The following is a 23,502-nucleotide window of genomic DNA, read 5'->3' as shown; positions in this document are numbered from 1 at the left end:
GGCAAAGATGATGATTGATCATCATCATGAAGGTGGGGGAGGAAGAGGTTGAGCTCGGACTTGAACTGTGAGACAGAGCCAGCGGTGCAGATAGCCCAGGGGGGGGCGGTGGGGGAGGGGGTGGAATCTTACAAACCAAAAGGTAAAAAAACACTGCTATTATCACGCAGATTTTTTAACTGTGCAACATTTTGTTGAACTGGCTTCTGAGTTATTTATTTTTGACTGTGCGTTGTAAAATCATGGAATGCCACTGTTTTTTTGTTTTTACACCAGACTCAAGTTGTCCTTCAACTCGCGTTTCTGGGAGAAATCAGGTCAACTCAGGCCAAACTCAAGTCGCCTGTCCAATGGACACAAGGTGCGAGTCTCCGTGTGCTCCCACCTGGTATTCAGTAAAAGACTCTGCTTGCTAATCTTGCCCCCTGATGCTGATGGGGTGTGTGCCCCACGCCCAGACCGGTCCACCCAGATTCACCATTCCCAAAGGGCTTGTTCGATCGTCGCAGAGACACGCGTCCATCCAGCCCCCTCACTCGCATTGCCACGCGACATCTCCTCGGAGAGGGCGGCTCTCCGTCTGCGAAACTTAAAAACGTTTCGCGATCCTCTCTTTTTTCTTTCCTTCTCTCTTCCTCTTTCCACCAACCGGCGTTGTTTATTTGCGTTGCCTGGCGCAGGTGAAGAGGCAGCAGGGGGGGGGAGCGTGCGAAGTGGCGTCACACGAGGAGGTGCGGCGCGGCACTCGCCCCCAAAGTCGCGTACGCCGACCCCGGCGGGAGGAGACGCGGGCGGAGAGTCGGTCGCGGCGCGTCGGTCGCCTCCGCGAGACTCCGGTCGACGGCGACGCCCGTTCCGAGGTGAGCAATCGGTGGTTGTTGTGTAAGGGCGCTCGACGAAAAAAGAGTGGTCCTGCTCAGACGCTTGACTAAGGTTACTTTTATGCCTTCGCTGCTTCCATCGTCCTTGCTGTTGCCCCCCGTGAGCTTGGCCCATTGCTTCCCCCTGTGCCGTGTTGAGGACACGGTCCACAGCACTGAACTGTTTGGTCTCGCCCTTCCACGCTGCGTTCGACCACCGCGCTCGCAGGACACAACAACAACACACTCGCCGGCCACACTCGCCGGCCACACTCGCCGGCCACACTCGCCGGCCACACTCGCCGGCCACACTCGCCGGCCACACTCGCCGGCCACACTCGCCGGCCACACTCGCCGGCCACACTCGCCGGCCACACTCGCCGGCCACACTCGCCGGCCACACTCGCCGGCCACACTCGCCGGCCACACTCGCCGGCCACACTCGCCGCACTGCAGGTCACAGCACTTCTCCCTCTCTCTGCCTCTTCTTCTCATCGCCCTGCACCGCTCGACTTTTGACCAACCTCGAATTCTCTTTTCCCAAGTTCTTACGGCGACCTTGCCGGAGTAAAGAAAACACATCCACACCCCCTGCCCATCGTCACCTCCAGTCGTGCTTTTCGTTGGTGACCGTGTGCCGTCTCGTGCCTTTTGGACCCTGTGCTCAGCAGTGGTGATGCATTAAACCCGAAACTCTGAGGTAACTACTGTTCACTGTATAAAGACCCCCGCTAGAAATTATTGAGAGAAAATGTATAGAGAAAGTCAACTTTTTTTGATACTTCAAAGCCTCTACACGTCTCCAACCAGTCTCAGTGTTCTCTTTTCGTATGGCCTGCGAAGAGCAAGTAATTGCAGGGCTGCACCTCTATCTTATTTTGTGTCAATCGCGAAAACGGTCAGCGGAGACACTCGCCCGCTTTGTGTTAACATTGAAGAGGTAACGCCACAACTTGTTCCAGCATCTGAATTCTGTATCGTGAAAAAAAAAAAAGGCCCTGGCTAATTTGCCACCACCGGAATGTAGACGGCCCACGGCGTCGCGTCGTGAGGTGGATTCTGATGAGCAGGTTTCATTTCCCCCTGAACCTGTGAAAGGTCATCACACAGTACACACAAAGTACACACACACACAGTCCACACACAATGTTATCCCACGCCTGACCGCATAGCAGCATGCGACTGAATTAAAACCGCATACATTGAATTTTGGGTAATAAGCATGCATATATGCAAAATTGCCCAAACCGAACCCGCATAGAGCATGGGAGACTTGTACAGTGTCTCATCTGCAGTTATTACAGATCGGTTCACATGCAGGTGCTGGGTGGATTAATGTACGTGTGTTGAATTTCTTTTGCACCGTACGTACTCAACCATGCTCATCAGAGGTGCGGGGGAAGGACAACAAACTATAAACACAAAACGCAGTTCTAAAGAAATGACTTTTCAATCTACGTGACTTTACCGAAAGAACCAGAGATTATAAATTCCTGCAGTCACGAAAGCTTCAAATCAAGACTGTGATACATCGCAGGATTAAATTTCGATTTAAAGCTTTCTTGACTGCAGGGATTCATCTTCTTGGTTCTTTCGGTAAAGTCACGTAGAAGGGAAGTAATAAAATAATAAAAATAAAACATAATAAAATAATTCTCACGACGTTTCGTCTACAACGCAAGCAGCCGTCTTCAGGTGAAGAATGAAACACTGCCAAGCTTGAAGCGTATATATTCCACCTCCAACCCAACTTATATATACGCTCCAAGCTTGGCAGTGTTTCATTCTTCACCTGAAGACGGCTGCTTGCGTTGTAGCCGAAACGTCGTGAGAATTATTTTATTATGTTTTATTTTTATTATTTTATTACTTCCCTTCTACGTGACTTTACCGAAAGAACCAAGAAGACATCGCAGGATTGTAAGAGCGTGTCGGCGGCTTGGAGGGATCTTCATCTAATCGCGGATTGACCATGGTTTATGATGATGATGATGAGAGAATAGAAAAGGTGCAGGCATTTTCTGTGGTGGCTAAAGAATCTCTTTGTGAAGTGAAGGGCACCTAAATACGTGGAAATGCCCAGCGTTATTTGCCTTCAGGGCCATCCAATGCATTTTTGTGGAGGGTTTGTTTTTGATGCAGTGACAATCGAGTGGTCACTTATTTACCCAGCTTATGGCTCACTTAGTCTCAAGACCCCTTTTTCAGGAGGGTCCTGTTAGTGCATGTTTGGGTGTGTGTTTATTTTAAAGAGGTTTTTTTGTTTGTGTTTTATTTACCTTGACAACAAAACAACCTTTTTCAGGAGGGTCCTGCTACATTGCATTTTTTGGCAAATTCCTCGTATAGAAAAGAAAAGTCACACTCCCTGTGATAGGAAAGTGGAGTACCCCAGCGAAAGCCCGCCACGCATACGATAGGATAACGTTTAAAAGGTCCACACGGTTCATGAACCCTCTCACGACTCTTTATCAGTTATCAGCGATCGTTTTGACCGAATGTATCTCGACCGCCAGAATGTCAATACATTGGAGAAAATAAAGATCAAATACCAATCATAATAATAATGATGCCCTTCATTCATCGAGGGTCCTGCATTCGGATGTTGGCCCATTCCATTATAAGTGGTGGTTTCACATGTGGGAGGAATCCAGAATTCGGAGAGAAAACCCACGACACGCATGCAGAGTGGGTAATACTCAAAATGTCCACACAGGTGGGTTCACTGAACCGGCTTGCTGTAATGACATCCCCTGGTCACCTCGAAGCCCAATCAACTTGGGGCTTTCACAAATTGCCCGCATACAGTGGGGGTTTCCTAAATGCCAGTCTTCTTGCCTTATCGGATTTCCATGTTTACCGATCATCAGGTCTGGGGCAAAGTGCAAGGACTTGGTGAATGAGTAAGAGAAACGATGGCGGAGATCGATGGGGGTGTGCATGTTATTGGAATTGATGGATACTGGGGCTGTGAATAAGAGACGTTTGACGATGATAGGATATTTTCAGTATTTCATCATCATCATCATTATGGTCGTACGCTCGTCTTGCCGAGCCAGGCGACAGGAGGGAGGGCTCTGGGACCACCGGGGAGTCCAGTCGACGATGTTGTCAATCGGAGTCTGTCGCTGTGTCCTGTCTTGGTTCTGAACGAGGGCTGTGGCCCCTGAACGTGAGCCCCGTGTCGCGTTTTTTTCTGCTGTGAGTTTCTGTCTCTCCGCTGCGTTCTCGAGTTGCGCCGTGTGCTCTCCGGCACGGTGTCCGACGCTTCGCCGCACGTGCTGGAAAGCTGTCTGTCCCATCGTGCTGAAGAAGATATTGCAGCAAAGCCGTGAAAACTTACATAGGAACGGTGAATTCTTGTTATTTGTGTTCACAAGTTGTATTTGCAGACATTCAACCGTGAAGCTTCTTTGCTCTTCCAGTTGTACAAGGCTGTTCTCTTTGCCTAAGGGCTCAATCACTACAGGGTTGTGTTACAAGTTTCTATGTAATAAGCGACGAACCTGTGTATTTGTGTTTGTATGTATGTGTGTAAACATCAACTAGGCACTGGTTGATTATGGATGGGGCAGGCTTCGTAGTAGTCAATAGTTGATTAGGGATTTGTTTACACCTAGTATTGACTCCTCCACCAATTTGAATGAATAAGGAGTCGTATTATGAGAGTTTATGGAAATTGGGGAAAATAAAACGTGACATTTGATCCCGATAATTAGTCTCTCCCGTCTCTCGCGCCGCTTACCAGGCTCCACGAATGGGCACGACATCCTGACGAGTGAACGTGAGAAACGGGGAGAACGAAAGTTTCGATAACGTCATCATCGTCATCATCGTCATCGACGCCCCCCCCGCAGGGTGGTGAGGGGACCAGGATGATGGAGGGCGACGGCTTTGAGGACGGGTGGCCGGTGGTGGGGGGCGCGACCGTGACCTCGAGCCACGTGAACGGCGGCGACCACCACGAGGCCTCCCCGGACCCCCGCGAGCTCTTCGAGATCTGCGACAAGGAGGGCAAGGGCTTCATCAGCAAGAGGGACCTGCAGGTAGGGTGGCCGTGGCACCGGGCCACGCTGTGAAAAGTCGCTCGTGCGCACGAATGTTGAACTCCTTTCACGCACCGTACGTAGCTCAGCCGCGCTAATCGGAGGTGCGGAGCGACGCTCCGCGCTTATCGTGTTTGGGTGTTTTGCGAAGTATTATTTTGTCATGAATTTTTTTTTCGTTAAATATTTTAGTGATGGGCGATTATATAAGGTGGGGAGAATAATGAACCCGTGACCTCCTGTATACCAGGCGATGTAGTTACAAGATTTGCTATTGAGGGGTGACTGTAAAGCTCAAAGGTTGGAGTGTTGAGCTGATTTCTTGGGGTTGAATTGGGGATTCAGCCACCTGTTGTCAAACCGGTTTGCTCAATTGTTAAGCGGCGATTGCCTCAGCCCATTCACGAATGATTGTATGATAGAAAGTAATCAAATAAAGTTTGGCTCCATACTTAATTTGGCAAAATTCCAGCTCTGAGAATTAAAAAGTATCAATCACGCCTGTCATGTAATGGACATTGTTCTCTGTAATGTGGTGGGTGGGAAAGTGCTACCCCTACTGTTATACACCCAAGGTGACTTGAAGGGATTTCAAAAGTAGCTCCGCAATATCCACTTCCGTGGACCGTCCTCTCGCGTGAAGGGTTAAAATACCCTGCAAGAGAATGAGTTTGAGTCTTTGTATCATGACATAATGGTGATGATGATGACGCACATACACACACGCAAACACAAAGATCCCTCTCGTAGCCTTTCACAGACTCTTGGGGCAAGCGCTGTTAGCGAGCACCTATATGAAGGCCTATACAGCGCAGGAGTTGGTGGGTGGCCAGCACCACGCCCGGCCACCTTTGTCACCCCAGTGCTGATGTTTGCACACTGCACCATGTACTCACTCAAGGCTGAGTCAACTTAGGGGAGTTCTAGCACCAGTTTTGATATATGTAATCGATGTTGGCTGTGAGCGAGGCCGGGTTCTTAGCGCAGTGCATTAACCACTACACTGCCACTCTGCATAATCGTTTACACATATGCTCACGTACGCACGCACGCACACACACACACGCACGCACGCACACGCACGCACCGACAGCGCTTGCAGGGGGAGCTGCCGCTGAGTGCCGAGCAGCTGGAGTCGGTGTTCGACAGCCTCGACACGGAGGGCAATGGCTACCTCACCCTGGCCGAGTTCACGCGCGGACTCGGTGAGTTGCTGGGCGGAAGAGGGGCAGGGTTCATGGTGGCTGTGACGTCACACGTCATCTTGTTCTCTCGTGCTTCGCGCTTGTGGTGTAGTAAATAGCAACCTCAGGATCCGTGTCCGCTAGTGAGCAGCTCGGCCTCCCGCTGAGCCAGCAGTTCCACTGTTGGCGGTTCGCGTGAGAACGCGCATCGTTCCCCTCATGTCAGGGTCCCAAATCACTTGGGATCGTGCTCACCACAGAGAACTGTAGCGACACGACCGCGGTCTACGATAGCTGGCGTAAAACTGTGCCACACGTCCTCGCGCATGGCCTTGCGGGAGCCTCGGTACCGATGAAGTTATTTTATTCTGGTTTTTCTTCCGGTTCCGGAAGAGCAACCGGTGACGTACGCGTGCGTCAGCGGAATGGGAAAGGGGTTAAGCACCTGCGAGGGACGCACGCGCACGTACGGACGCACACGTGCGCGTGTACGGACGCACGCGCACCTGTGCGTCAATGCGCGCCCGCACGCACGCTGGGAAGCGTAACGGAATGCGTGCGCGGGCGTCATTGGCGATGCTCCTCCGCGTTTTGCTGCAGGAATGTTCACGAAGGACGAGCGCGTGGAGGACGGAGGTGCCGGCATGGAGTCGGAGCCAGGAGGGGAGGACGAGGAGGAGCACCGGTTTCTCGCCATGATGGAGGAGATGGGGGCAAGCAGTGATTTCCAGGAGTGAGGGCTGCCACCCCCCCTCCCCCCCCTGCACATAAAGACAAAGATCCCCCCTGTAGCCTTAACAGACTGTTGGAGCAAGTGCTGTTAGCGAGCACCAATGAAGGCCGACACGGCACACGACGGGGCGGCTAGCAACACGCCCAGCCACTTTCTTCTCCCCAGTGGCGATGTTTTTACACATCGCACCAGGTACTCATTTGAGGCCGAGTCGACCTCGGGGAGGCCCAGGACCGGTTCCGATAATCCCTACTGAAGTTGGCCGTGAGCGGATGTGGAACTCGGGTCCCCGGGTTCGTAGCGCAGTGGGCTAACCGCTAAACCACCACTCCCACTAACGCACAGACATAACTCTCGCACCGTCACTGAGACTTCGCTGTCACACCCAACATCAACAACGCTCACTCTTAACTCGGCCATAGATACTCCTCTAAAACATCAAAATAACACGCAACCCTCACGTAACCATAACACATAATACTGACGTAACACTCATCTTAACTCTGTAAATAAGCAGACAATAAGTCTCCTGCATATACCCGTTCTTACACGTAAAAAAAAAAATTAGATTTTTTTTTTTCATTTCTACAATACCCGTGAACCACACAAGGCCCTTCTCGGAGTGCCCAGTTCCTTCAGGGAGTGCGCAATTTCAGCAGCATTGGTTCAATGCAAGCAGAGCCTGCACCGGTATGAGCACACAGTGTCTCGTCAGCAGTCGGGCTTGCCAGAACCAATGCTGGTGAACTTTCAGATGTTCATGCCAAGAACTCGCTCTTTGAGACATGGGTCATAGTTCAATGCGAAATTAGGAAATAAATAACCTGATCATTTTGGCTCAGGATTACTTTGTTAACCTGACTCCTAGTCATTGTATTCAAACACTGTGCCAGCCATAGAAGTTGTTTGACCATACTTCATCGCGCTGGTCCGTGCGGGACGGTGAAGGGGTCGGGGGGGGGGATTGGCGGTCCAAGACGGGCTCAGCTGTCGCTCTCCACCGATGTTCGCATCATCGGGGAATCAAACTGCGGCCTTGTAACCGCTTGGCATACCGCAAATGATCCTAACGCTTGCCCCCTCCCCCCCCTTTACTTCCCCCCCCCTCCCCCGACCGCCCTCAGTCAGAGCGACTTGCGGGAGCTGTGGCGGCGCATGCGGCGCGAGCGCCCGGAGCTGCTGCCCAACCTCGAGCAGTTTGTGGGGCGCGTGACGACGCGGCTCCACGACGCGCAGCTCGAGCGCAGCAGCATGGAGCAGGCGCTGAGGAAGTGAGCGCCGCGGACGCTCTCGCACGCCGCCTGGCCACTCGCTCACCCGGCCGCTCACCCAGCCGCTGTCTCAACCAGCTGCTCACCTGGCCACTCGCCCGGTCATTCACAGAGATACTCACCCAGCCACTCGCCCTCACCCAGCCACTCACCCTCACCCGGCCACTCGCCCTCACCCAGCCACTCACCCTCACCCTCACCCAGCCACTCACCCTCACCCGGCCACTCGCCCACTCGCCCACTCGCCCACTCGCCCAGTCATTTGCCTGGCTACCCACGTGGTTACTCACCTGGCCCTTGCACCTGCCCTCATTACGCACACTCACTCGTTTGTCAGTTCCCACACTTGCTCGCCCGCTAACCTGTCCCGTGCCACTGGCGGTCCACCGGCACGCTCGCTGACTCGCTCACTCGCTCGCGTTCAGCGTGGCTGTCTTCTCATCTACTCCCCATCCTCTTCCCCCCTCCCCCCCCCACCGTGACACCCGACCACCTCAGGAAGACGACGGAGCACGAGCGAGCGGTGCAGAGCCTCTACGAGGAGATGGAGCTGCAGATCCGCGCCGAGCAGGACAAGCTGCGCCAGGTTGGTTCGCGATGGGGAGCCAGCGTCACCGGGGGGTGGGGGGGGGGTCCACGTTGTTTGTCGAATGCCGTCATTAATTTTTTGTCCCATGTTTTAAATTAACGCTTTCTCACTGGGGTTGAAGTAACCGCCTACCGTTAATCACGGGGTTATCGCCCACAAGTTGGCAAACGAATGGATGGACAGATGAACGAATAAATTAGTGAAAAGATTAACAAATAAATCGACACATTCACGAACGAGAGCGTACATTTTTTAAATCAGTGGCCCGACGAAATCACAAATGAATAAACTCACAAATAACAAACTAATTAACGTGTGTGGGGAGCGGTGGTGCAGATGGTAGCGCTGCACGATGAACCAGGCGACCCGAGTTCGATTCCCGCTCACAGCCAACACCAGAGACGATTATCTGAACCGGTCCTGGTCTTCCCCTAGGTCGACTCAGCCTCAAATGAGTACCTAGTGCAATGCATAAAAAATTGCTACTCGGCAGACAAAGGCGGTCGGGCGTGTTGCTGGCCACCCTCCCCACTTGTGTGCCGTGCCGGCCTTCATAGGTGCTGCAACTCGCGAACAGCACTTGCCCCAACAGTCTTTTACAGGCTACACGGGGGAATTTTGTCTTTGTGTCCAGTCCCTGGTGGAGGCGTCAGGGCGCCACCCGGCACGCAGCCCCGAGCTGGAGAAGGAGCTGACGGAGAAGGAGCGCGAGCTGGAGTCGCTCGCTCAGAGGCAGGCGGAGGTGAGCGATTGATGGCACGGTTCATGCGTTCACAGTCCTCGTCGTCATCATCAGCAGCAGCAGCGGCCATGAGCGATCCACTGCTGGATGCTGGCTTCCTCAAGCCCATCGCCTTGTCCCTAAAGCTGTGCGAATAGTTCGGAATGCTCGCCGATCTTGTGAGGTCGACGAGCAGAGTTGAGACTGGATATAATGACTGGTTGGGTGACGAGTTGTGACGCTGCGCGGTTGTGACGCTGCGATTGTGACCCCGTGTGGTTGTGACGCTGCGTGGTTGTGATTCCGAGTTCTGATGCTTGGTGCGTGTGGTTGTGGCGCTGTGATACGTGGTTGCGACACTGCGTTTGTGACGCTGTGCGGTAGTGCAAGTGCGGTTGTGACGCTGTGCCGTGGTGGGAATGTGCGCTGGTGGCACTGCGCGTTTGTGACGCTGTGCGTTTTGTGCCGCCGTGCGGCGGCGGCGGCACCGTGCGCTTGTGACGCTGCGCAGCTGGAGCGGCGCGTGGCGGAGCTGGGCAGCACGCAGTCGGCCACGGAGCAGCAGAACGAGCGCCTGCGCGAGACCAACGAGCAGCTGGAGCACGAGCTGGAGCACCGGCGCTCCGAGCTGGAGGCGGCGCAGGAGAACGTGCGGCGCCTGCGCGGGCAGATGCTGGCGCAGCTGCAGCACGAGCGAGAGCTGTGAGCGCGCGCGCCGTTCTCGCGGAGTTGACAGTCACAACCCCACTCGATTCTCGAGTCGAGTGTGGGGAAGAGAAGATGGCAGGGAGAAGATGGCAAAGTCTAGCCGTGTTGGGGGACACGCGATGTTGGTGGTCGGACACGCGATGGATAAGACTGATGGGGAAGCGCCGACAAAGGCCGGCATGGCACGCGAGGGGTGGGCGGGAGGGGGGTGGGTGGGCGGGTTTAGGATGAAGTTTAAGCGCTACCCCTGACCCTGATGGTGAGTGGCACAATCCCTGACCCTGACCCTTGTGTCTGTGTGTGTGTCTGTGTGTGTATGTGTCTGTGTGTCTGTGTGTGTGTGGCACGGTGCCGTGCTCGGGCAGCGAGGAGAGGAAGCTTTCGGAGACGATGCTGAAGGAGCGCGAGAGTCTCGTCCGTCAGCTCGACGTCCTCCGGTGCGACGGGGCGATCGTGCGCGCGAATCCTCGCCGCCACCGCCATCGTCGTCATCATCACCGTCGTCACCATTGTCACCATCGTCATCATCGTCATCATCGTCACCGTCACCATCATCATTGTCACCATCATCATCGTCACCGTCATCATCGTCACCGTCACCATCATCGTCACCATCATCGTCGTCACCATCATCATCGTTATCGTCAACATCACCATCATCGTCAGCGGTGGCATCGTTAGAGGTGGACTCTTGACTTTGGTCGTCGTTTCTTCTTCCGATTATCAATTCCATTGCCCAGAACGTGAAAATAGTTGGGGGGGGAAAAGAGTGCCCACTGCCCCACGTGTGCCCCCACCTCCCCCCGTGCCCCCGACCATTTCCACAATTTCACGTACTGTACTTTATTAGAATTCACGACTCCCGTGACCAACGTGACCTCTCTGACAAAACCGTAGCCTCAGTTCACTCATCGGCCGTAGTCCCCACCTTGAGTTTGTTTACAAGTTGCGAACTCCTTGTAAACACACCGACAGGGCCAGGGACTCCTCGAGCCATTCTTCCTCTCTCCCTACCATCCCTACCAATCGCTTCACTCTACCGATGAGGCAATGCCTAACATCCCCAGGGTGTAACTACAATCACCTGGGGCTCATTCCTTCGCTTGCACTTCTCGACCATCCAAAGCTTTAACAAAGTCATTAAAACCCCGACCTGTTCAGCCTGGCTTTCACGGATGAAAACGAAATTGTTTTGTTGTAGACTAGCCTGGTTTCTATTTTAATTGCACGGTTTTAAAGTTTTAACGGGAGGATATTGATTTATACACGGGGGACGGGATGGGGGATGGTTGGGAGGGCCTTGGCTTTTAGAAAGGCATGTAAAAAAAAACAAGTGTACTCCATCGATTTATTGGCCGGCCTCTGCACCCCTCTGTCACTCCCTCGTGACCACGTGTTCGCGTGACCACATGCCCGCGTGACGGTTTGTTCGCGTCGTGCGTCATGCCGTTTCGCAGGGAGATCAACCAACGGCTGACGGATGAGAAGGACGCCCGGGAGTCGCTTGCGCAGGTGACGGGAACGCGATTACAAACAATCGCGATATCGTTAAGGAAGCTGTTCACTAGTGGTGGACGATTGAAATGGGGAAAAAAATACACTCGCTACAGGGCAGTGCACTGCTCACAGCGGGTGTTCCGAATGCCATGGGAATTTGATCGGCATGTGGCCGAGATTTAACGACAGAATGGCAGCCAAAAGGATGGAACGCACCAGAGAGGTCACCGCCACGGAGATGGAGCGATGGATTCGGCTCGTGTGCATCGGCGAGATAGATTGCTGCATCGCAAGATCGCGAGGGATGGTGGTGGTGGCGGCTTAGTGAGGCCGTCATTCAGTAGCGGACAAATCATGACTGACGATGACGACGATGTTGATGATTTGGGCGAGAGGGGACCGTGTGTGTGTGGAGCAGTGTTGAGGCAGTGTTGGTTGGGGGTTGATTCGGTGGTGGGTGTTGGTGGTGGGGGGGCGCATAAAACTATAAACTTTTTATTTTACCAGGTAAGGCCCACTGAGCTATGTAGCTCTTTTTTAGAAGCGACCTGGCCACAAATGATGGCGCAAAGAAGTGGCATATCACATGGCTCATCGAAGTGGCTTATCACGTGAAAATTCATAGCAGCCAAATATTCTAAATGCACGTTGCTTATAAATGTTGAGGGGAAAAAATGGAGGACTCGGAGAAAAATCCACACGGCCACAGGGAGAGAGACACCGAAATACACAGCAGGTGTCAGAGTCAGGATCAAACATACGACCTCCTGCATACCAGGCGAGGGAGTTAACATCTCGCCACATGGGGTTGGAGTTGCTAACTGCTGGGCCCCCCCCCTCTACCCTTCCTCCGCCTTGGACCCCCCCCAACAGAACTCTGCCGCTCCTCGTCCCAAGGTGGTGCTCGAGCGATCGGGCTCCGTGATGGCCGACTATCTCCCAGAGGCGGGGGCTGACGCCAGGAAACGGTGCGCCCTCGCCCCCCACAAACACAGCCCCCTCGCAGACGGCGGCCCCGTGAACAGCGCCTCGCATGAACATCCGCTAGTGTCAGCCTGCTGCTGCTGCTGCTACTACTGGAGACAGGGGTCACACTCGAGGCTAAAGTAGGAGCTAAACTAGGGGTTAAATGATGAGATGGACGATGTGATGTACGAAAAGTTAGATGCGGGGTTAAACTGTCGGCTAATCTATGTTGGCAAAGCTAGGGTTTAAACTAGGAGCTAAGCTAGGATCTAAAAGTGGCTGCACTAGGAGTCGGCCTCGGGCTAAGATAGGTACACTAAGGGTTAAGCTATGAGATAGCAAGGGATTATGTTAGCGGTTAAACTCGGGGTTACTTCGGAAGATAAACAGTGGGGTATACTAGAGGTTAAAATCGAGGCTAAACTGACTAATGCTTAATCAGCTGTATCACACAGCGCATCGTGATGTACAGCGGTGCAGGGTTGATAAACATTTAATCGCGATGCCGGTTGGTGGTGTGGTGCGTCGTGCGGTATCGCGCGGTGTGGGGTGGTGCGCGATGAAACTCGGTAACTTTACCGAAAGAACCAAGAATATGAATCCCTGCAGTCACGAAAGCTTTAAATCGAATTGTTTTAGTTTAGTTTGGTTCTTGCCGCATCCAGGTTAGCGAGCGGCGCGTCGCGTTGCCGGGGCGCGCGTGCGCACCGCCGCCCTGACGTCTCCCTCTCCGCGTAGACAGCTCGTCTCTGCTGGTCTTCCTGGCTCCCCCCTCGAGACGCTAGCGGGGGAGTTCGCGCTGCACGCCGCCGGCTCGGAGAGCGGCTCGGGCTCCGAGTCGGGCGGCTCGCGGCGCGGACCCACGTCCCCGCGCGGCGGCGGCACCAGCAGCCCGGCGCGCAGGAGCCCCGGCCACGACCGCTGGCGGAACCGCATCATCTCCATCGAGGACGACCCAGACCTCGATAGGGAAGAGTCGGGGTCGCCCGCGACCCCCTGGTGGAAGGGCGGGCCGGACCTGTCGGACGTGCGGGAGGACGAGGAGGAGCCGCAGGAGGAGCCGAAGCGGGTCGAAGTGCCGGCGGCGGCGGCGGAGGTGAAGGACGGGAGCGCGGTGGAAGAGGAGCGGAGGAGAAAGGAGGTGACGAGGCAAAGCCCGGCCAATCGCAGCACGGTCAGCAGCCGGGTGAGCGGCCCGGGCGTCGCTCCGTCATCGGCGTGCGTTCGCCCCTCGTTTGCATTTATAGACGGCAGGTGGAGAGATGGATCGGCGAGGGGTCGGGCGCACCGAGAGCCAGCGACGCTGAGGAGCTGGGCTTGAATTCAGGTTCCGAATGTCCATGGTTCAAACCGATTGAGTGTCGTGAATGTGATGCGAGGCGATGTCCACGCGAAGGAGCGTTTTGCCTCGCGTGGCAGGAAACCGGAGCGCTCGCACAACCCCCCGCACAGACTGCTTCACAAATCCACTCCCAGCACTGCCGCCACCTGGTCACGTCACAGCCCCAAGGGGAATTTCACAAATCGATGTGCGCCGCCAACCTTGGCTAGATCATCCGTTGGTGCGCAACGACACCAGGCTAAAAGGTAGTGATTATTATTATTACTGCAAGCCTTGTTTACCCATGAAAGTCTCATCGAGTCTGATGACTTGCTTCCAGGGAAGTTGTCGCGATGTTTCAGTTTCAGTTTAATTTATTAGGATTTACCCTGTGAGCCATTCGGCTCTTGATTGCTTTGTGCATTCCAATTGAGTGATTCGTGCGCAATTTAAACCACGACGCCGAAAACCAACAATGGCCTGCTCTCGCGAAAGACGCGTGACGCAATCCCTACTGACTGCGCGTAGTTTTCACGGTTATTACACCCGCAGAAAAGGGCAGTAAACGTGTTTGCTGCTAGGGCCACGTCACCACGATGATAATGGCGACGGTGAAAATACTTTTAATTGGGAATGATAATGGTGATGACGAATGTAATGATAATGGTGGGTGCTTAAGATGATGATGGTGGTAATGGTGGCGATGGTGGTGGCAATGGTGGTGATGGTTGTGGTGATGTCCCTGTGTGCAATCAGGACCTGAGCCCCGAGCGACTCTTCAAGGTGGTTCTTGTCGGCAACTCGGGCGTCGGCAAGAGCTGCTTCATCCGGAGATTCTGCGACAACGAGTTCAACTCGGACACCACCTCCACCATCGGTAGCGGCAGCCACGTTCTATCCGCTGCTACATGAAGGCTTCTCTCACATGGTTTTGTGTTTCATACAGTCCACGCAGCACCTGCACACAGGACCGGATTAACCCATAGGCTCATAAGGCCTTGGGACCTCACATTATTTGCAGGACTTCCTTTGGGTCCTGTGTGTACAGCTTCGTGGATAGATAGGTTCCTTTCAAACAACGTTGATGATGACGACCTACAATTGGCACGGTTGGCTACGTACGGTGCGAAAGAAATCTACCGTACATGCGTACACGTAACGATGACGATTTGGGGTGTTGCGGATAACGGGGAAGAGCGTGTAATAGGAGCGTGAATAAGAGGGGGATAGTTGAACCATCTTGGTTCTTTCGGTAAAGTCACGTAGAAGGGCAATAATAAAATAATAAAAATAAAACATAATAAAATACAATTCTCACAATTGTATAATAAAAATTTATTATGATTTATTTTTATTATTTTATTATTTCCCTTCTACGTGACTTTACCGAAAGAACCAAGAAGATGAATCCCTGCAGTCACGAAAGCTTTAACTAGAAAAATAGTTGAACCTGTTTGCGGAAACTGTTGGGCCAAGTGATCGCAGCGGGAGAGTGGGGCAGGGGGGGGTCCTCAAGTCATCGGGAATGTGAGGTCTGTCTGGGTGTCCGGGGTGGGGGGTGGACGTCCTGTGTGTGACGAGCCGCCACCCTTGCGCTGCGCCCGTCGTGATTGTGGTGCGCGTGCCCGCCAGGCGTGGACTACGATGTCAAGACGCTGTCCGTGGAGGGAGCCACGGTCGCCCTGCAGTTCTGGGACACGGGGGGCCAGGAACGGTGAGATGGAGCGCGACCCAGGCGGAGTTTAAGTTCTTAGATTTTTATTCGGTTCTGCTTCCACGTTAACTCGCCTCGCATTGGTTTCTCGGACCGCCCTGTGGGTGAACGGATGTGCCGCTTAGAACGGCGATTAGGCCGACGTGCATTTGTTCTCCTGATTATTTGGTGAAACTGCTTTGGCAGTGATGATGCGCAAGCAACAAACAAAAATCTCAATACATTCGCCAGTAAAACTGCCTTACAGCAAAAGTAAACAATAGGCAACGTTACGCGCAATGGACCTTCTTATTCACAGCACATAGAGAAGGGCCGTTACCCAAAACGTCGCCTATCATATACTTTGTTATTTCTTAGGCCACACACAGTGTTATTTAGTTCATTATACATGTATTGTGATGATGCAGCAAGACGTGTGAGTTTGGTGGACGGTAAATACGAGCGACGTGAGCAGCCGACTGCAGGGTCGCACCTCTCCCTTGAGCGCGTTCCCTTCGAGACGGCGACCGACAAAAACAACAATGACAACCACAACAACAACAATCACAACGGTAGTGATGGGTTTCCCCGCGAGCTCGCGTTACCATTCTCTCCGCTCCCAGGTTCCGCAGCATCACCAAGCAGTATTTCCGCAAGGCGGACGGCGTGGTGGTGATGTACGATGTCACCACCGAGGGCTCCTTCACCGCCGTGCGCGGATGGATGAACAGCGTCAAGGTGCGTGACGTCGTCCGTCCTTGATTCACCCTTGCCCCCCCCCGCCCCCTCCGAACATCAACCATGATCACGTGAACTCCGATCATCCTCGCAGCAGCAGCGGCTTCTGGCTGGCCATCGAACAAAGACGGTCGATGCATCGCGCGCTTTCAGATGCGCTTCTGCGGCCATCTGGAATGCTCTTCCTTCCGATATTCGGGAGTCACTGAAACTATGCATTTTTAAATCGTCTATGTTGAAAACTCATTTCTTTAAATGATTAGTTCGTTGTTTTGCCCCCTCGGTTAGCACGGTTGGCTACGTACGGTGCGGAAATAAGTTCAACATACAAGTAGGACTTGTAAACGCCTCTGACGGGCCGCAGGATGATTGCGCACCTCGGGGTCATCCAGTCACGGAGTGTCCGACAATGCGGACACTTTGTAACGAGAGTGGAGGAGGCACTAAACAGCGGTCGGTGAATGTGCAGGAAGGCGCCGGTGACGCCGTGGTGCTGCTGCTGCTGGGAAACAAGCAAGACTTGGCGGAGGCCAAGGGAGACATGCGCAGGGTCGCGATCGCGGACGGCGAGCGGCTAGCGCAGGTGAGAGCCCAGACGTGGACACGGGGGGACTGTTTTGATCCCATTTGGCTCATCTGAGCCATGCCAGGGCTGTGCCAAACCAGCCCGGCGTGGCTTACGAAAACGCCGGGATGGTTTTCTATCGCAGAAGCCGAGTGATGTACCGCTGATATCACACGCATTGGACGGGTCGATTCGCACGTAGTAGATGATGCGGTGATGCGGTGTCCCTCCATGCAATGACTGCATCGTGACCTGCTTGACAGCATATCACGGCTTTGTTCTAGCTCGGTATAGCAAGTAGCTAGTGGTAAACCACCTCGTACCGCGACAGTGGAAATGGGATTTCAGACCCAGACTTCGCAAACACTTAATTCATGGTGGAGCTTACGCAAAACTGCGAAAACAACAAAATCAAAACTGTGTGAATACACTTGCATACTGATCATTATATGAAGCCATTTGTCCATCCACTGCTGGGTGTAGGCCTCTCCACACCATGTCGGTCATGGGGGTTTTTGACCATACTTCACTACGCTGGTCAGTGCTGGTCGTTGAAGCGAGGGCACTCGCCACCAGCTGATATCACTCTTTCACGATGTTAGCCACAGCAGGGAATGAAACTCGGGTTGCCTGGTGTACAATGCATTGTGCTAGCCACTGTGCCCACCGCTTTGTACAGTGCACACACACACACACAGACTCGCGCACCCAGACGAAAACACACATCCCAAGCAGAAGCCTCCCGCAGAGTGAGCGTTGCAATTGAGCAGGGTTTTCATGGATAGAGAGAGACGACATTGTGCTTGCATCCCACGCAAGCCAAGACCAATGCAGAAAGAAAAGGTCCCCTTCGAATGAAATACCGTTTGAAAAAAATTAAAATAGTGTACGGTATGCATAATGCAAAGCAACACGCTGTGAATCTGTAGGGAAATATTTACAACGACGGTATACATTTGTGAAAACCAAAACATATATTAAGACTGAAAAGGACAAACAACGGCGATGTATTGCAATCACGGCCGTGAATAGTGATTGCATCGTACGGCGCGGGGTACACGCGCGCGGCGGCGCTCAACGCGTCTCAGAGGGACGGAGTGAGCGATCGCCTGTGCTCCGTTTTAACGAGCTCCCCGGAGGAATTTGTGTTGATGCTGAAATACGGGACTGTACGCAAAGAAAAAGTTCAACAAAGTCTTTGTTGAAATCCCTTTAATAATTAAGATTGTAATGTTTACCGATGCCCCGCCGAGCATTTGTAAATACACCCCACGTCCATGGCCTGTGTGCCACGGATGGATTATATTTCGTACTGTCCACCAATCTGCGTGCACAAAACATTCCCCTTAAGCCGAGGTGGCTCAGAGGTTCCGAGCCGAGCAGTGCCGACAGCCTGGGCTTGAATCTCCGGCAGCTGTCTCGAATTAAGTTAGCGAGTTTGATGGCCTCAGCTGTGTCACAAATGACTGCACAAAAAAATCACCCCGTAAAGTGTTTCTATATGCATGTTGAACTTGTTTTGCACCGTATGTAGCCATCAGAGGTGCGGTATGCACTTAATGCGCTGGATAAATCGTGGATAATGTATGATGATGATGATGCTGGTGATCGTTTCTCTGCCCGTCAGGAGTACGGCATGCTTTTCTACGAGTGCAGCGCCAAATCCGGCAGGAGCGTGGCGGAGGCGGTGACGCACATGGCGCGGTATGGACGCTGCTCGCGACACTCACGGCGGGCGGGGTCAGAGGTCGCGCTCGGGGGTCAAGTGGGGGGGGGGGGGGGAGGCTGCGGTTTGGGACGGATGGCCCGTAGACGTTAAACGGGTTTAAACGTGAAATTAAACTTTGACAGACGGCGTCAGCAGTCGAGTTAGAGCGCAGGCTAGAGGCTGCTTTTTATTACACGCTTTTATTTAACTCACTGTCTGCTGTCGTATCCTCAAAAAATCTTGTAACTCAATTTTACCCACTTCCCAATGTGCTATCGACTGTAAACTAGGTATACTTATGTCATACTGATGACAAGACTATATTCTATCATAAAAAAATCTAAAACATTTCTTTTAAAACATTCTTTTACACGCTTTTGATAAACTCACTCTGCCTGATGTCGAATCCTCAACTCTGTCTGTTGTCGTATCCTCAAATCTTGTAACTCCATTTTGACCCACTTCCCAATGTCGTATCGACTGCAAACTTTGTATACTTATGTCATACTGATGACAATAATATATACTATCGTTAAAAATAAAATAAAATATTTTAAACAATATTTTTTATATGTTATGTTGCGGCTTGGGTCTTATTGTCCATGCTCAACTGACGTTGGCTGTAAATCACCACGGTCCCTTACCTAATGGCAAGCCTGGGGGCCACTTCCTGGAGTCGTGGAGTTCTGCCATTACTCGTACGGTACATTTCATGAAAGCGTGTTTTTTCAAAAAGTATTTTTTAATATTACTTATTTCACACTTGTGGCTGTCTCGCGACCGTCGCGGGAGATGTTATCTTCCTCGCCTCGTATGCAGGAGGTCGTGGGTTCAACCGCACGTTCTCCCCGTGGTCGCATGGATTTCTCTCCTGGCCCTCCGATTTTTCCCTCCGCATTTTCGAAACTTGCGTTTTAAATTATTTGGCTGTTATAAACGTCCACGCGATAAGCCACTTGGTCAAGCTATCATTTGTGGCCAGGTCTGCTTCTATCTCGGTCGGCCCTCACGGGGACGCCGCTCTGACCCCTCCGGGGCGCGTGTCCGTCGCTCAGGTTGCTAGCGGAGCAGGAGGACATCCAGAGGCAATCGTTCCACCTGGAGAAGGCGCCCGAGAAAAAGAAGAAGGGTTGCTGCGATTGAGGGTCGCCGTCGCGGCTTCCGTTACGCGCGCCGCTCCTCGCCAACGACTGTTGCCGGTGTGGAGTCGCCGCGCTTCCCGACCTCATCATCCTCATCCTCGTCATCGTCGCTTGGGATGAACGCCGATACCCATGCCTCCCGATTACCTGCGGCAAAGGACGGGGCTCTTGTCGTAGGCCCATTCCCACTGGCGCATCCGAGCCACGTCAACGCGGAGCCCTCGCGGTACGGGGGGGTGGGTTTCGCTGGCTCTTTTGCCGCGCTGAGCCAGAACCGATCCGCGAAACTCTGGCCTCGCAAAGAAGACTTATGAATCCGGCTCGGGACCCAAGCGGTGCCAGGGGCAGGGTTAATAATGTTTGTTGGCGGCGTCAGCGGCACGGCTCGGGTTCTGCACTGGAAAAGGGGTATTACTTGAAACGGCCGTGCTGTACTAAGCTTGACTGCCTCCATTGCCGGGAATCTGCACTTTACTTTGACGATGTCTGTTGGGAGCTCCGAACAAATCGCCCTCCGTGAACGTTGAAACCTCGACCACGAGCCAGCCTGCCTGGTCTCTCGTACTCCCATCATCTTGTCCACCACAGGGACGCACATACATCCTCCTCCTCGGACTCTCCAACCGAGCCCTCCTGCTGCTACAAAAGAGTTCTGCTGAACAAGGGACTTAAAAACTGGCACCACCTTAGCCTGTCGACCGAGTCGTCCGTTTAGGAATGTTTAAAACATTCCTTCAGAGAGTGCCAATCGCTGATGCTGCTGCTGTTACTGCTGTTACTGCTGTTACTGCTGTTACTGCTGCTGCTGTTGCCGCTGCTGCTCTTGCCGCTGCGTTTACTGCTGCGGGCTTTCTTTTTGCTCAAGTGGCTTCGCCGCCCCGCTACGTTGAGTAACGCGGAGACACCGGATGAGCGCCCGCGACTTGGAACGTGACTTGAACGTTGCACGAGGCAACGCGAGTGCCTGTGTGGTGCCGCCCCTCTTCACAAGGCCACCTCAACACTTTTAACCTCCTGGCTTTTTAAGGCCCCCCCCCCCTCTCCTACCAATGCTTGCATTTTTATGTCGCAGTTTTCAGGGCTGTTCGCGTTTTGCGATGTTTCCATTTTTTATGTATTCTTAACGAAAAGGGCATCGCGGTGGAAGATTAATAATAATGAGCTTCGAATGGGGGTCAAAGTTGGAATGCTGTTGACATTGCGTGGGTGTTCTGCTCGGTTTATTTATTTGACATGAAAGCGACTTCCCTCGCGAAAAGGTCAATATTTTTCTTAATGGTGTTAATGGATTGGCTGGAGCCTCTGCTAATCAAATGTTTGCTAAGGTTTTCAATCGTCACGGTTTATATATAAACTTTAAAACGCAAATGATGCCGAATCACCTTTGTCCGTATGTCTGAATATACAAAGATGTCCATGAGCCCAGCCCCAGATACCTCGCTTACCGGTATCACCCCGATGCGCCATTATTTGAATGGTTACAATTAATTCAAGTGGCCAATCGCTGTAAATTATGTGCTCACCATTTTCGACGAATTCACTCTTATTAATCTGCGTAAATGAATGCCACTAAATATGTTGCTACCTTAGGTGGTACGAATTGCTACTCTGGCCCACGGACTCGAGGTACGCCATGCAACCCCTGGACTCCGATAACTACTGGGGCTTTACAGCTGTGCGGTGAAGTTGTCCATTCCACTTCCAGCTGTGCTTTCTATTGCATCCTGGACATCTAAAAAAAGAGCTTTATAGCTCATCGGATTCTTCCAGTATCAGTATTTTGGTATTGTCCTGACCCGTGCCGCAGGGGTCAAAGCACCGAGCCAGCACTTGTTCGCCAGGTCTGAATAGCTCGTCATGTAAGCCAGGCCATCAAGTGTATTGAGTCGATGCTCAGGTATAGTTATGAATACACCAACAAAAACGTTAATTATATTTTAAGATTATTTGACCCAATTCCAGCTCTCGTAATGCAAAATAACGGTTCACAATTTGACAAATGTCTGTTTAACGTCGCCTTTCACGACCGATATCCATGAGGTTTTTTGTGCTACATCGTGTAAATGTGTTGTTAAACCCGCCACCACCCGGCACAGCCAATCAGTAAGGTTTGTCACGTAAACAACACGTGCCAATTCGTTACTAGTTCAGCACGCCGCTTGTGTGTTGGAGAGTGAACTCTTATGAATGACAAATGTCTTTTGCAGTCGGGCATGTGGGAAATCGCACCCCCTCGTGTCTCAATGTAAAATGTCTCCCAAGGAGTTGTGACGTCTCCCGTCATGTGACCAATCGCAGATGCATGGCGGGGTGACGCGCTCCTCGCAGAGTTCCACGTGGCCACGCCACGAGAACAGAGGGCACAATTGGTATAATAGGGGAAAAATATACAATTCATAAACCAAGCTAATTAATAAGTGTTTTATTTAGGAATGTTGATTGATATTTCCAGCACTTACCAGTTTAATACGTAGGCTTTCGCGACCAATATTATCCACGAGGTTTTTGTGTTAGATCTCGTAAATATAAACGTTTAGTTAAACCCGCCACTACCCGACCGTCAATTAGTAAGGTTCGTCACATTAACAAAACATGCCAATCCTTGACTAATTCAGCACACCGGTGTGTTGGAGAGTCAACCCACATTTACGATTCGAGTGGGTTCTCTCAAAACACACCGGTGTGCCGAACTAGTAACGAATTGTCGCGTTTTGTTCACGTGACAAACTTCACTATATGGCTGTGCCGGGTGGTGGCGGGTTTAACGACACATTTATATTTACGCGATCGAACCCAGCACTAAACAACTCACTCCAAGCCACCTCTTCAGTGGTCGGTCAGCTGCTCATCACTCTTCTCTTGCTACGATGGTGACTGTTCCCGTGTTGAGGAGCTGGCCCATCCACACCACGTTCAACCACCACTCCGCAGGTAAACTCATTTCTGCTTCTTTCTTTGCGCCCTTCCCAACTTTGGAATACCCTCCTCCCCCAACCATTGCCTCTCTTTCCAGGTTCTGAAAACGTTCCTCCAATTTTAAGAAACGTACAAACTTTCATTTATTGCAATATCAGGAGTGCAGTTTACGTGCCTGCTTGTCATTTTGGACCTTTGCTGTGCAATCATGTTTTTAATATATACATTTAAGGTGAGAGGAGCTGTGTGGGAGGAAGGCATACACAGTCTCATTTGCAACGGAGGCTCTCAGCTTTATTGTCGACTAGTTGCACCCTCACAATAAGTACAATAAAAAATCAACTTTAAAAACAGCAGCTGAACACACGAATGAATGGGAAACGTGGACACTGCAAGTCCACAGCACAGCACGTGGCGGACTTGGTAGACTTATCGCAGCTGCAGTTAAATAGAAACAAAGCTACGGGAGGGGAGGGGTGGAGGGAAAAAATACAAAAAAACACGACCGCACAAAATGCAACGCAGTTTCAGGGAAAGGTGACGCAACTTTAAAAACTGTTCCCGGCCACACACGTGGCAGCACTTTTAACCCATTTATGCAAGTTGTACCCATATATACGGGGACACCTAATTGTTTAAGCATTTCATGTTTTAAAATATTACAATTTAATGGTCAGATTGTAGGGGGCTTTCTCTCCCGTGGTTCACAGTTGGCATATCAACCTTCTCAGGTAAATTGGACGGCAACCGTTTCAGGAGGGGGCTTTTAAAATGACATCTTTTTCCCAAAACGGTTTAAAATTATTTGGAAGGTCGATGCACTTCACGGAACCATTAGCTCACG

At 52.2% G+C, this 23,502-nt stretch overlaps 1 protein-coding gene across 1 annotated transcript; it reads left to right on the top strand.

Moving 5' to 3' along the window:
• The first annotated feature begins 287 nt into the window (after window positions 1-287).
• Window positions 288-21,125, top strand: LOC144936560 (EF-hand calcium-binding domain-containing protein 4B-like). Its single transcript, XM_078863761.1, has 19 exons — window positions 288-361; window positions 681-860; window positions 4,718-4,906; window positions 6,000-6,111; window positions 6,691-6,823; window positions 7,948-8,094; window positions 8,593-8,680; window positions 9,318-9,425; window positions 9,916-10,106; window positions 10,478-10,549; window positions 11,570-11,624; window positions 12,483-12,577; window positions 13,314-13,761; window positions 14,653-14,773; window positions 15,529-15,610; window positions 16,213-16,327; window positions 16,797-16,910; window positions 18,520-18,596; window positions 19,656-21,125. The coding sequence occupies exons 3-19, from the start codon at window positions 4,736-4,738 to the stop codon at window positions 19,741-19,743; spliced, it is 2,217 nt and encodes a 738-aa protein (XP_078719887.1). The 5' UTR covers window positions 288-361; window positions 681-860; window positions 4,718-4,735; the 3' UTR covers window positions 19,744-21,125.
• The last annotated feature ends 2,377 nt before the right edge of the window (window positions 21,126-23,502 follow it).

The sequence above is a fragment of the Lampetra fluviatilis genome, chromosome 16 (assembly GCF_964198595.1).
Source record: "Lampetra fluviatilis chromosome 16, kcLamFluv1.1, whole genome shotgun sequence".
Classification (NCBI taxonomy): domain Eukaryota; kingdom Metazoa; phylum Chordata; class Hyperoartia; order Petromyzontiformes; family Petromyzontidae; genus Lampetra; species Lampetra fluviatilis.
This window is presented reverse-complemented; position numbering and strand designations above follow the sequence as displayed.

Excerpts from the sequence above, each read along its gene's own strand:
- LOC144936560 (XM_078863761.1), top strand. The coding sequence starts at position 4,736 with ATGATGGAGGGCGACGGCTTTGAGGACGGGTGGCCGGTGGTGGGGGGC. Across the intron at positions 10,550-11,569 it reads CGTCAGCTCGACGTCCTCCG|GGAGATCAACCAACGGCTGA; the intron begins GTGCGACGGGGC and ends GCCGTTTCGCAG. Across the intron at positions 13,762-14,652 it reads GCAGCACGGTCAGCAGCCGG|GACCTGAGCCCCGAGCGACT; the intron begins GTGAGCGGCCCG and ends GTGTGCAATCAG.